This window comes from Struthio camelus, chromosome 29, assembly GCF_040807025.1.
Source record: "Struthio camelus isolate bStrCam1 chromosome 29, bStrCam1.hap1, whole genome shotgun sequence".
Taxonomy (NCBI): domain Eukaryota; kingdom Metazoa; phylum Chordata; class Aves; order Struthioniformes; family Struthionidae; genus Struthio; species Struthio camelus.
Genome location: NC_090970.1, coordinates 599,321 through 612,471, shown reverse-complemented (window position 1 = coordinate 612,471; position 13,151 = coordinate 599,321). Strand labels below are relative to the sequence as shown.

General features: G+C 69.3%; 1 protein-coding gene across 1 annotated transcript in view; it reads left to right on the top strand.

The window, feature by feature from the left end:
* IPO4 (importin 4) overlaps nt 1-13,151 on the top strand; it is a 33,222-nt gene that overhangs the window by 17,904 nt on the left and 2,167 nt on the right. Inside the window, exons 22-29 of the mRNA XM_068921716.1 lie at nt 87-192; nt 4,343-4,542; nt 5,092-5,145; nt 6,561-6,683; nt 7,859-8,070; nt 8,693-8,801; nt 9,949-10,053; nt 11,029-11,098. Coding sequence (XP_068777817.1) covers nt 87-192; nt 4,343-4,542; nt 5,092-5,145; nt 6,561-6,683; nt 7,859-8,070; nt 8,693-8,801; nt 9,949-10,053; nt 11,029-11,098 — 979 coding nt within the window. The remainder of the gene's footprint in view (nt 1-86; nt 193-4,342; nt 4,543-5,091; nt 5,146-6,560; nt 6,684-7,858; nt 8,071-8,692; nt 8,802-9,948; nt 10,054-11,028; nt 11,099-13,151) is intronic.

The window sequence follows — 13,151 nt, the reverse complement described above, 5'->3', positions numbered from 1 at the left end:
TGGGCCCCTCGCCTTGGACGCCTGGGTCCCTTGGTTGGGGGGGTGCGTGGCCCGGACGCCTGGGCCCGCAGTGATGGGCGGGGCAGTTCCCGCAGGCGGGGGTGCGGGAAGCCGCCTACGGCAGCCTGGGCAGCCTCTGCCTGGGGCTGCGAGACAGCGTCGAGGGGGGCCCCGGCCGAGACCCCGCCCCCGGTGAGCTCTCGGGGTGAAAAGCGCCGCTTTTGGGAAAAACGGGAACACATCTGGGAGGGGGAAAAAAAAATCTGGATTGGAAGAGACAAAGTGCCATTTTGCGGCGGTTTCCAGGCTCCTCGCAGTGGGATGAGGCAGTTTCAGGGCTCCCCAGTGGTGGCTTCAGGGTCCATTGCTATTCTGAGGGAGGGGAAAAATCCTCATTTTAGGCAGTTTTTAGGTTCCCCATGGGGTGGTTTCGAGGCTCCCCGGGGAGATTATGGGGGTCTCCAGCGTTTCTTGCCCGTGTTTGGGAGAGAAAACCCCCCATTTGGGTGATTTCCCAGCTCTCTTTAGCAGGATTTAGCTGTTTCAAGGCCCCCCCCCCCAGCTATTTTAGGTGGTTTTGAGGCCCCCCCCCAACAAGATTTCTGGGGGATTTTGAGGCATTTTTAGGTGTTTTGAGGGGATTTCGGAGGTTTCACGGTGTTTTTGGTGGGTTTGAGGGTATTTGGGGAAGGGTGTCGCTTTCGGGGGGGAATGGGGGTATTTTGGTGGGGGGTTCTGACAGTCTGTGGGTGTTCTGGGGCTGTTTGGGGGGGCATTCAGGGGGCTTTGGGGCTGTTTTGGGTGCGCAGGGCTGTTGGTGGAAGTTTTGGGGGTCCTGCGGGGTGTTGCGGGTGTGTTTTGTGGGGTGTAGGGGTTTCCCGCGGGTGTTTGGGGGGTGCTTCAGGCGGTTAGAGGGCTGTTTGGGGTGTTTTGGGGCTGGGGGAGGTGGGGGTATTTTGGGACTGTTCTGGGCTGTTCTGGGGTTGTTTTCAGGTGGTTTGGGGGGTGTTCTGGGGGCTGTTAGTGGGTGTTTCAGGCGGTTCTGGGGCTCCTTGGGGGCTGTTTTGGTGGGTCCTGGGGGTGTTTGGGGGTGTTCTGGGGCTGTTTAGGGTGTTTCAGGGGGTTCTGGGGCTGTTTTGGGGTTTGTGGGAGTTCCAGGGGTGTTTCAGGAGGTTTGGGGGTGTTTGGGGGCTGTTTTGGGGTGTTTCTGGTGTCCTGGGGGTGTATTGGCGGCTGTTTGGAGGTGTTTCGGGGGGTTGTTCCAGGGTGTTTCGGGGGGTCCTAAGGGTGTTTTGGGGTGTTCCAGGGGTGTTTTGGGGTGTTCCTGGGGTGTTCTGGTGGGTCCTGAGGCTGTTCCAGGGTGTTTTGGGGTGTTCTGGGGGTGTTGTGGTGGGTCCTGAGGCTGTTCTGGGGTGTTTGGGGGTGTTTGGGAGGTGTTGCGGGGGGTCCTGGGGCTGTGTTAGGGTGTTGCAGGGGTGTTGCGGGTCCTGGGGCTGTGTTGGGGTGTTTTGGGGGTGTTTTGTTGGGTCCTGGGCCTGTTTGGGGGTGTTCTGGGATGTTCGAGGGGTATTTTGGTGGGTCCTGGGGCTGTTTTGAGGTGTTTTGGGGGTGTTTAGGGTTTTTTTCAGGGTGTTTTTTTGGGTATTCTGGGGGGGCCGAGGGTGTTTCAGGGTGTTCCAGGGCTGTTCTGGGGTGTTTAGGGCTGTTCTGGGGGGTGTTTCAGGGTGTACCAGTGGTGTATTGGTGGGTCCTGGGGCTGTCTGGGTGTTCCAGGGGTGTTTTGGTGGCTCCTGGGGCTGTGTGGGGGTGTTGCAGGGTGTTGTGGGGGTGTTTTGGTGGGTCCTGGTGCTGTTTTGGGATGTTCTGGGGGTGTTTTGGTGGCTCCTGGGGCTGTGTTTTGGGGTGTTCCGGGGGTATTTTGGGGTGTTCTGGGGGTGTTCCGGGGGTGGGTCTTCGGGCTGTGCGGGGGTGTTTTGGGGTGTTCCGGGGGTGTTCTGGTGGGTCCTGGGGCTGGTTTGAGGGTGTTTTGGTGGGTCGTGGGGCTGTTCGGGGGTGTTGCGGGGGTGTTGCGGGGGGTCCTGGGGCTGTGCGGGGATGTTCCGGGGGTGTTTTGGTGGGTCCTGGGGCTGTGTTGGGGTGTTTTGGGGTGTTTGGGGGTTGTTTTGGTGCGTCCTGGGGTGTTCCGGGGGTGTTCCGGTTGGTCTTGGGGGTGTCACAGGGGTGTTGCAGGGGGTCCTGGGGCTGTGTTGGGGTGTTGCGGGGGGTCCTGGGGCTGTGCGGGGGTGTCACGGGGGTGTTGCGGGGTGTCGCGGGGGGTCCTGGGGCTGTGCGGAGGTGTTGCGGGGGGTGCTGGGGGTGTTCTGGGGTGTTTTGGGGGTGTTGCTGGGGGTCCTGGGGCTGTGTTGGGGTGTTGCAGGGGGTCCTGAGGCTGTTCTGGGGTGTTTTGGGGGTGTTGCGGGGGGTCCTGGGGCTGTGCGGGGGTGTTGCGGGGGTGTGGCGGGGGGTGCTGGGGGTGTGTTGGGGTGTTGCGGGGGGTGTGTTGGGGTGTTGCGGGGTGTGGTGGGGGTGCTGGGGCTGTGCGGGGGTGTGGTGGGGGGTGGCGGGGGGTCCGGGGGGTGTGTTGGGGTGTGGCGGGATGTTGCAGGGTGTTACGGGGGGGTCCGGGGGGTGTTCTGGGGTGTTGCGGGGGTGTGGCGGGGGGTGCTGGGGCTGTGCGGGGGTGTGTTGGGGTGTGTCGGGGGTGCTGGGGGTGTTCTGGAGTGTTTTGGGGGTGTTGCTGGGGGTCCTGGGGCTGTGTTGGGGGTGTCGTGGGGGTGTGGCAGGGCTGTGTTGGGGTGTTGCGGGGGGTGTGTTGGGGTGTTGCAGGGTGCGGTGGGGGGTGCTGGGGGGTCCTGGGGCTGTGTTGGGGTGTTGCGGGGGGTGTTGCGGGGTGTGGCAGGGGGTGCTGGGGTGTTGCGGGCTGCGGCGGGGGGTGCTGGGGGCTGTTGCGGGGTGCGGCGGGGGGTGCCAGGGGTGTGTTGGGGTGTTGCGGGGGGTGTTGCGGGGTGCGGCGGGGGGTGCCGGGGGTGTTGCGGGGTGCAGCAGGGTGTGCGGGGGTGCAGCGGGGGGTGTTGCGGGGTGCGGCGAGGGGTGCTGGGGGTGTGTTGGGGTGCGGCGGGGGGTGTTGCGGGGTGCGGCGGGGGGTGCTGGGGGTGTGTTGGGGTGTTGCGGGGGCTGTTGCGGGGTGCGGCGGGGGGTGCCGGGGGTGTGTTGGGGTGTTGCGGGGGGTGTTGCGGGGTGCGGTGGGGGGTGCTGGGGGTGTGTTGGGGTGTTGCGGGGGGTGTTGCGGGGTGCCGGGGGTGTGCGGGGGTGTTGCGGGGGGTGCGGCGGGGGGTGCTGGGGGGTGTTGCGGGGTGCGGCGGGGGGTGCCGGGGGTGTGTTGGGGTGCGGCGGGGGGTGTTGCGGGGTGCCGGGGGTGTGCGGGGGTGTTGCGGGGGGTGCGGCGGGGGGTGCTGGGGGGTGTTGCGGGGTGCGGTGGGGGGTGCTGGGGGTGTGTTGGGGTGTTGCGGGGGGTGTGTTGGGGTGTTGCGGGGTGTGGTGGGGGTGCCGGGGGTGTGCGGGGGTGTTGCGGGGGGTGTTGCGGGGTGCGGCGGGGGTGCTGGGGGGTGTGTTGGGGTGTTGCGGGGGGTGTGTTGGGGTGTTGCGGGGTGTGGTGGGGGTGCCGGGGGTGTGCGGGGGTGTTGCGGGGGGTGTTGCGGGGTGCGGCGGGGGTGCTGGGGGTGTGTTGGGGTGTTGCGGGGGGTGTGTTGGGGTGTTGCGGGGTGCGGCGGGGGGTGCCGGGGGTGTGTTGGGGTGCGGCGGGGGGTGTTGCGGGGTGCTGGGGGTGTGCGGGGGTGTTGCGGGGGGTGTTGCGGGGTGCGGCGGGGGCTGTTGCGGGGTGCGGCGGGGGGTGCCGGGGGTGCGGCGGGGGCCGTGGCGGGGCGTCAGGCGCCGGCCGGTGGGTGACGGGGGTGTGCGGGGGTGTTGCGGGGGGTGTTGCGGGGTGCGGCGGGGGGTGCTGGGGGTGTGTTGGGGTGTTGCGGGGGGTGTGTTGGGGTGTTGCGGGGTGCGGCGGGGGGTGCTGGGGGTGCGGCGGGGTGTTGCGGGGGGTGTTGCGGGGTGCGGCGGGGGGTGCCGGGGGTGTGTTGGGGTGCGGCGGGGGGTGTTGCGGGGTGCTGGGGGTGTGCGGGGGTGTTGCGGGGGGTGTTGCGGGGTGCGGCGGGGGCTGTTGCGGGGTGCGGTGGGGGGTGCCGGGGGTGCGGCGGGGGCCGTGGCGGGGCGTCAGGCGCCGGCCGGGGGGTGACGGGGGGCCGGGTCTCGGCAGGGCCGGCGGCGGCGCTGGCGGGGGCGGCGGGGGCGCTGGCGGCGGGGGCGCGGGGGGAGCGGGCGGCGGGGGCGGCGCGGGGGGCGCTGGGGGCGCTGGGCCGGGTGCTGGGCGGGTGCCCCCGCGCCGCCCTCGCCGGCCCCCCCCCCGGCCCCCTGGCCGCCCTCGCCCGCCTGCTGGCCGACGTCCTGGCGGGGCAGGTACGGGGGGGCGGGGGGGGCGATGGGGTGGGGGTAATGGGGTGGGGGGTAATTGGGGTGGGGGTAATGGGGGTGGGGGGTAATGGGGGTGGGGGTAATGGGGGTAACTGGGGCTGGGGGGGTAATTGGGGTGGGGGGTAATTGGGGGTAATGGGGGTGGGGGGTAATTGGGGCTGAGGGGGTAATGGGGGGTAATGGGGGTGGGGGGGTAATTGGGGTGGGGGTAATGGGGGTGGGGGGTAATTGGGGTGGGGGTAATGGGGGTAATTGGGGCTGGGGGGGTAATGGGGGTGATGGGGGTAATGGGGTTTGGGGGCAATTGGGGTGGGGTAAATTGGGGTGGGGGTAATTGGGGTGGGGGCTAATGGGGGGTAATGGGGTTTGGGGGCAATTGGGGCTGGGGGGTTATGGGGGCAATTGGGGGGTAATTGGGGCTGGGGGGTACTTGGGGGGGTTCAGGGGGGTATTTAAGGGGACGATGCGGGGGGGTCTGGGGAGGATTTTGGGGGGGCAAACGAGGGTATTTGGGGGCTTTTACCCCCCCCCCAGGTCGCCTGCCTGCAGCCCGGGGCCGGCGAGGAGGAGGAGGAGGCCGAAGAGCAGGTCGGGGGGGGGATTTGGGGGGGGTCCCTGGGGGTGGGGGGGGTTGAGGGGGTATTTGGGGGGGAAACGGGGCCATTTGCTATTTGGGGGGGGAATTGGGGGCGTTTTGGGGGGTAACAGGTATTTCAGGGGGTGTTTGGGGGTCTTCCGAGAGTATTTGGGGGGTATCGGTGCATTTTTGGGCCCATTTCAGGGCTTTTCAGGGATAACGGGGTACTTGGGGGGGGTATTTGACGAGTATTGGGGTATTTGGGGGCATTTTGAGGTTTTGGGGGGGTATTTTGGGGGTTTTGGAGGGCACTTGGGGGTATTTGGAGGTATCCAGGGGTATTTTGGGGGGTGTTTGGGGGTTTCGGGGGGTATTTGGAGGTATCCGGGGGTATTTTGGGGGGTGTTTGGGGGTTTGGGGGGGTATTTGGAGGTATCCGGGGGTATTTTGGGGGGTGTTTGGGGGGTATTCAGGGAGACCGTGGGGTACTCGAGGGTACTTGGCAGCGTTTGAGGAGTATTAGGGGGGATTTGGGGTGTATCTGGGGGGGGTATCGGGTGTTTGGGGGTTTTCAGAGGGTATTTGGGGGGTCTTCGGGGGTATTTGGGGGGGGATCTGAGGCTGTTTGGGGTTATTTGGGCTAATACGGGGCGTTTGAGGGTACTGAGGGGTATTTGAGGAGTATTAGGGGGTATTTGGGGGGGGGTGTCATGGGGTTTTCGGGAGATTTGGGTACCTGGGGGTATTTCGGAGGTATTCAGGGGTGTTTGGGGGTCCTCAGAGGGTACTGGGGAGTATTTGGGGGTATCTGAGGGTGTTGCAGAGTATGTGGGGGGGGGTTCAGGGATGATTTGGGGTGTTTGGGGGTATTTGGGAAGTATAAGGGGCCATTAGGGGGGATTTCGGGGGTGTTCTGGGGTATTTGGGGGTGTTCAGGGGTACTTGAGGGGTATTTGGGGGTTAATATGGGGTTTTTGAGGGTGCTCGGTGGTATTTGAGGAGTATTTGGCGGCGTTTGGGGGTTTGTGGGGGGATTTGGGGGGGTTTTCAGAGGGTACTTGGGTGTATGGGGTTATTTTGGGGGTATTTTGGAGTATTTGGGGTTGTTCAGGGATAACAGGGGGGTATTTGAGGGTACTGGGGGTATTTGAGGACTATTAGAGGGTGTTAGGGAGTATTTGGGGGTTTACAGGCTATGGGGGTGTTTGGGGGGGGTATTTGGGGGTATTTTGGGGGTTTTCAGAGGATACTTGGAGGGTATTTGGGGCATTTGGGGGTTTTCAGGAGTAATATGGGGCATTTGGGGGGTACTTGGGGGTATTTGCAGGTACTAGGGGGTATTTGGGGGGTAACTGGGAGGCTTGGGGGGGTCGGAGGGGGGGTCGGGGGGTTTTGGGGGGGTGCTGAGGCCTCCCCTCCCCCGCAGGCGGAGGCGGCGGCGGCGGTGCGGGAGCTGGCGGGGGAGGGGCTGGTGGCGCTGGCCGAGGCGGCGGGGGGCGAGCTGGCCCCCCACCTCGACGGGCTGCTGCCCCCCCTGCTCGCCTGCCTGGTAGGGGCCCAGGCGTCCGGGGAGGGGCCCAGGTGTCCGGGGAAGGGGCCCAGGTGTCCGGGGAGGGGCCCAGGTGTCCGGGGAAGGGGCCCAGGCGTCCGGGGGAAGGGGCCCAGGCGTCCGGGGAGGGGCCCAGGCGTCCGGGGAGGGGCCCAGGCGTCCGGGGAAGGGGGCCCAGGCGTCCGGGGAGGGGCCCAGGCGTCCGGGGAGGGGCCCAGGCGTCCGGGGAAGGGGGCCCAGGCGTCCGGGGAAGGGACCCAGACGTCTGGGGAAGGGGCCCGGGTGTCCGGGGAAGGGAGCCCAGGCGTCCGGGGAAGGGGGCCCAGGCGTCCGGGGAGGGGCCCAGGTGTCCAGGAAAGGGGCCCAGGTGTCCGGGGAGGGGCCCAGGTGTCCAGGAAAGGGGCCCAGGTGTCCGGGGGAGGGGCCCAGGCATCCGGGGGAGGGGCCCAGGCGTCCGGGACGAGGGGCCCAGGTGTCCGGGGAGGGGCCCAGGCGTCCGGGGAAGGGGCCCAGGCGTCCGGGGAGGGGCCCAGGCGTCCGGGGAAGGGGCCCAGACGTCCGGGGAGGGGCCCAGGTGTCCGGGGGAGGGGCCCAGGTGTCCGGGGAAGGGACCCAGGTGTCCGGGAAGGGGCCCAGGCGTCCGGGAGAAGGGCCCAGGTGTCCGGGGAAGGGCCCAGGCATCCGGGGAAGGGGCCCAGGCGTCCGGGCAGGGTCCCAGGTGTCTGGGGAGGGGCCCAGACGTCCGGGCGAGGAGGGGCCCAGGCATCCAGGGAGGGGCCCAGGAGTCCGGGGAGGGTCTCAGGTGTCTGGGGCAGGGGCCCAGGTGTCCGGGGAGGGGCCCAGGCGTCCAGGGAAGGGGCCCAGGCGTCCGGGGGAGGGGCCCAGGTGTCCGGGCAGGGTCCCAGGTGTCCGGGGAGGGGGCCCAGGCGTCCGGGGAAGGGGCCCAGGTGTCCGGGGAGGGGGCCCAGGCGTCCGGGGAAGGGCCCAGGTGTCCGGGGAAGGGCCCAGGCGTCCGGGCGAGGGGCCCAGGCGTCCGGGCAGGGTCCCAGGTGTCCGGGGAGGGGGCCCAGGCGTCCGGGGAAGGGGCCCAGGTGTCCGGGGAGGGGGCCCAGGCATCCGGGGAGGGGCCCAGGCGTCCGGGCGAGGAGGGTCCCAGGCGCCCGTGTCGCCCGCAGGACCCCCGCCGCCCGGTGGGCGAGCGCTCGTGGGCGGCGGCCGCCCTGGCCGGGGTGGGCGGGGCGCTGGGCGGGGCCGTGGCCCCCTTCCTGCCCCGCCTGGGCCCGGCCCTGGGGGCGGCGGCGGCCGGCGACCCCCACCCCGAGGTGCGCAGCAACGCTCTCTACGCCCTGGGCGTCATGGCCGCCGCCGCCGGCCCCGCCCTCGGCCCGTATCCTGCCGGGGGCCACGCCCCTCCCGCCCGCCTCATTGGCTGCTTCCGGGCCCCGCCCCTGCCCGAGGGCGGGCGCTGAGGAGGGGGGATCCCTGGGGAGGCTCCGCCCCCTCCCTCGCGGGCTCGGCCACGCCCACGTTCTCTAGCCACGCCCCCCGGCGCTGCGTAGCTCCGCCCACATTCCCTAGCCCCGCCCCCGTTCTCCTGCCAGCAGGCCCCGCCCACATCGAGGCCCCCCCTCCCCCCCCCGCTTAGGACCGTTCCACCCCGGCCCCGCCCACACCCCGTAGCCCCGCCCCCTCCTGTGGCTCTTTCACCCCGGCCCCGCCCACATGCCTTAGCCCTGCCCCTTCTGCTACCAGCAGGCCCCGCCCACATCGAGGGCCCCGCCCACCCAAGGACTGTTCCGCCCCGGCCCCGCCCACACCCTGTAGCCCCGCCCCTCCAGCATGCCCCGCCCATATCCTGTAGCCCCGCCCCCTCGTATGGCTCCTTCACCCGGCCCCGCCCACACCCCGTAGCCCCGCCCCCTTCCCTCGCCCCCCTTCCACCCCGGCCCCGCCCACAGCCCGTAGCCCCTCCCCTCCCCCGAGGCCCCGCCCCTTTCCTTGACGCGCAGGCTCCGCCCCCCGGTGCGGGAGGTGCTGGCGGCGGCGGTGGCCCGGGAGGGGCCGGGCCGGACCCGGGACAACGCCAGCGGCGCCCTGGCCAGGCTGGGGGGCACCGAGGTACTGGGGGCACTGGGAGGGGACTGGGGGGGACTGGGAACCACTGGGAGTCACTGGGGAGGGACTGGGAACCACTGGGAGGGACTGGGAGGGTACTGGGGGCACTGGGAGGGACTGGGGAGGGACTGGAAACCACTGGGAGGGGACTGGGAACCACTGGGAGTCACTGGGGAGGGTACTGGGAACCACTGGGAGGGGACTGGGAACCACTGGGAGTCACTGGAGGGGGACTGGGAACCACTGGGAGGGGACTGGGAGCCACTGAGAGGGTACTGGGGGGCACTGGGAGGGACTGGGGAGGGACTGGGGGGCACTGGGAGGGGCTAGGAGGGGACTGGGAACCACTGGGAGTCACTGGGGAGGGACTGGGAACCACTGGGAGAGACTGGGAGGGTACTGGGGGCACTGGGAGGGACTGGGGAGAGACTGGGAACCACTGGGAGGGGACTGGGAACCACTGGGAGTCACTGGAGGGGGACTGGGAGCCACTGAGAGGGTACTGGGGGGCACTGAGAGGGTACTGGGGGCACTGGGAGGGGCTAGGAGGGGACTGGGAACCACTGGGAGTCACTGGGGAGGGGACTGTGGGGCACTGGGAGTCACTGGGGAGGGACTGGGAACCACTGGGAGGGACTGGAGGGCACTAGGGAGGGACTGGGAACCACTGGGAGGGGACTGGGGAGCACTGGGGGGGGACTGGGAACCACTGGGAGTCACTGGGGAGGGACTGGGAACCATTGGGAGGGGACTGGGAACCATTGGGAGGGACTGGGAGCCACTGAGAGGGGACTGTGGGGCACTGGGAGTCACTGGGGAGGGACTGGGAATGACTGGGAGGGGGCTGGGAACCACTGGGAGGGACTGGGGGGGGCTAGGAGGGGACTGGGGGGCACTGGGAGTCACTGGGAGGGCACTGGGAACCACTGGGAGGGACTGGGGGGGCCCTAGGAGTCACTCAGGGGGGGATTGGGAGCCACTGGGACTCACTGGGAGGGGACTGGGGGGCACTGGGAGTGAACTGGGAGCCACTGGGAGGGGACTGGGGCCCATGGGAGGCTTTCTACCCCCTGAGGGGGTATTTGGGGGGGTATTTGCCCCCCCGGGGGGTACTTGGGGGGGGTCCCGCTCAGGGTCCCCCCCCCCCCAGGTGCTGCCGCTGCTGCTGCCGGCGCTGCCCCTCACCGAGGATTTTGAGGAGGATCCCACCGTTTTTGGGTACCTGGTGGCCCTGCACCGCTCCCACCCCGAGGAGGTGCGGGGGGGGGTCCCGGGGGGGTATTTGGGGGTCCAGGGGGATTTGGGGGGGGTTTAGGGGTCCTGGGGGGGTATTGGGAGGGTATTTGGGGTCTCAGAGGGGTTTTGGGGGGTTCTTGGGGGGTTATTGGGGTCCCTGGAGGGTTTTGGAGGTCCTGGGGGGGATATTGGGGGTCCTGGGGGGGTCTCGGGGGGGTATTTGGGGTCCCTGGGGGATTTGGGGGGGGGTTTTAGGGGTCCTGGGGGGGTATTGGGTATTTGGGGTCTCAGAGAGGTTTTGGGGGGTCCTGGGGGGTATTGGGGTCCCTGGAGGGTTTTGGAGGTCCTGGGGGGGGTTTAGGGGTCCTGGGGGGTATTGGGGGGTATTTGGGGTCTCAGAGGGGTTTTGGGGGGTCCTTGGGGGGGTTATTGGGGGTCCTGGGGGGGTCTCAGGGGGGTATTTGGGGTCCCTGGGGGATTTGGGGGGGGTTTAGGGGTCCTGGGGGGGGTCTGGGGGGTATTTGGGGTCTCAGAGGGGTTTTGGGGGGTTCTTGGGGGGTATTGGGGTCCCTGGAGAGTTTTGGAGGTCCTGGGGGGGGTCCCAGGGTGGTATTTGGGGTCCCAGAGGGGTTTGGGGGGTCCTGGGGGGGGTATTGGGAGTCTTGAGGGGCCCCTGGAGGGGATTTGGGGTCCCGGGGGGGGATTTGGGGTCCTTAGGGGTCATTTGGAGTCTGGGGGGGTCATTTGGGGTCCCTGGGGGGGTATTTGGGGTCCTTAGGGGGTATTTGGGGGTCCCTGGGGGGGTATTGGGGGTCTCGGGGGGGGTATTTGGGGTCAGGGGGTGTCCCCAAACAGGCTGGGGGTTGTATTTGCCCCCGGAGGGGGGTGTTATTTGCCCCCCCCCCCGGTGCGGGTGTACCTACCCCCCTCCCGGTGCGGGTGTACCCGCCCCCCCGGGTGGGGTGTGCGACCGTCAGCGTCACCGTCGCGGCAGGTGGCCGAGCACGCGGGCGCCCTGGTGCGGGTGTGCGGCACCGTCGTGGGCACCCCCCGCCTGTCAGCCGGTACGGCCCGGGGTGGGGGGCATTGGAGGGGTGACGGGAGGTTTTTTGGGGGGGGGTGTTTGGGGGTGACAGGGTGATTGGGGGGGGTATTTGAGGGGTTGTGTGGGGTGACGGTGGTTTTGGGGGGGTATTTGGGGTGTTAGAAGGGTTTTGGGGGGTATTGGGGGTTGTCCGAGGGGTTGGGGGGGTGTTGAGGGTGTCAGGGGGGTGTTGGGGGGTATCAGGGGGGGTTGAGGGGCTGTTGGGGGTGTCAGGGGGGTGTTGGGAGGGGTTGGGGGGTATTGGGGGTATTTGGATGGTGTTCGAGGGTTTTGAGAGGGTGTTTGGGGGTGTCTGAGGGGTTTGGGGGGGTGTTGAAGGGTTGGGGGGTGTTGGTGTCAGGGGGTGTTTGTGTCTGAGGGTTTGGGGGGGGTGTTGGGGGTGTCAGGGGGGTTTGGGGGGGTGTTGGGGGTGTCCGAGGGGTGCCGGGGGGGTGTTGGGGGTGTCTGAGGGGGGTGTTGGGGGTGTTGGGGGTTTGGGGGGGGTTGGGGGTGTCTGAGGGGGGTTTTGGGGGTGTCGGGGGGTGTTGGTGGTTTGGGGGGGTGCCGGGGGGGTGTTGGGGGTGTCCGAGGGGTGCCGGGGGGGTGTTGGGGGTGTCTGAGGGGGGTGTCGGGGGTGTTGGGGGTTTGGGGGGTGCCGGGGGGTGTTTGAAGGGGGTGTTGGGGGTGCCGGGGGTGCTGAGGCGGTCCGGTGCCCCCCCCGCCCCCCCCGTGGCCCCGGCAGGGCTGGGGGCGGCGGTGTCGGCGCTGCTGCGGGACGTGGCGGCCCGGCGGCCGGGGGCGGCGGGGGAGGCGCTGGCCCGGCTCCCCCCGGAGGCGGCCGCCCGCCTCGGCGCCGCCCTGCGCCCCCCGCCGGTGAGTGTGACCGACCCCCGGCACCCCTCCGCTGCACCCCGCCGACACCCCCGGCACCCCTCCGCTGCACCCGACTGACCCCCAACTCCCCTCCGCTGCACCCCGCCGACACCTCGCTACACCCCTCCGCTACACCCCACCGACACCTCGCTACACCCCTCCGCTACACCCCACCGGCACCCCCGGCACCCCTCCGCTGCACCCGACTGACCCCCAACACCCCTCCGCTACACCCCACCGACACCTCCCGACACCCCTCTGCTACAGCCACCCGACCTCCTGCTACACCCCTCCACTGCACCCGACCGACACCTCGCTACACCCCTCCGCTACACCCGACCAAACACCTCGCTACACCCCTCCGCTACACCCGCCCGACCCCCCCCCCCGACACCCCTCCGCTACACCCGCCCGGCACCTCGCTACACCCCTCCACTGCACCCGACACCCCCGGCACCCCTCCACTACACCCCACCGACACCTCGCTACACCCCTCCGCTGCACCCGACTGACCCCCAACACCCCTCCGCTGCACCCCACCGACACCTCCCGACAGCCCTCCGCTACACCCGCCCGACCCCCGGCACCCCTCCGCTGCACCCCACCGGCTCCCCCGGCACCCCTCCGCTGCACCCGACTGACCCCCAACACCCCTCCACTGCTCCCCACCGACACCTCGCTACACCCCTCCACTGCACCCGACTGACCCCCAACACCCCTCCACTGCACCCGACCGGCACCTCGCTACACCCCTCCGCTGCACCCAACACCCCCAGCACCCCTCCGCTACACCCGCCTGACCCCCAACACCCCTCTGCTACATCCCACCGACACCTCGCTACACCCCTCCGCTGCACCCGACCGACCCCCCCCGACACCCCTCCGCTACACCCGACCGGCACCTCGCTACACCCCTCCGCTGCACCCGACTGACCCCCAACACCCCTCCGCTGCACCCCGCCGACACCTCGCTACACCCCTCCGCTGCACCCCACCGGCACCCCCGGCACCCCTCCGCTGCACCCGACTGACCCCCAACACCCCTCCGCTACACCCCACCGACACCTCGCTACACCCCTCCGCTACACCCCACCGGCACCTCGCTACACCCCTCCGCTACACCCGCCCGACCCCCAGCACCCCTCTGCTGTACCCGACCG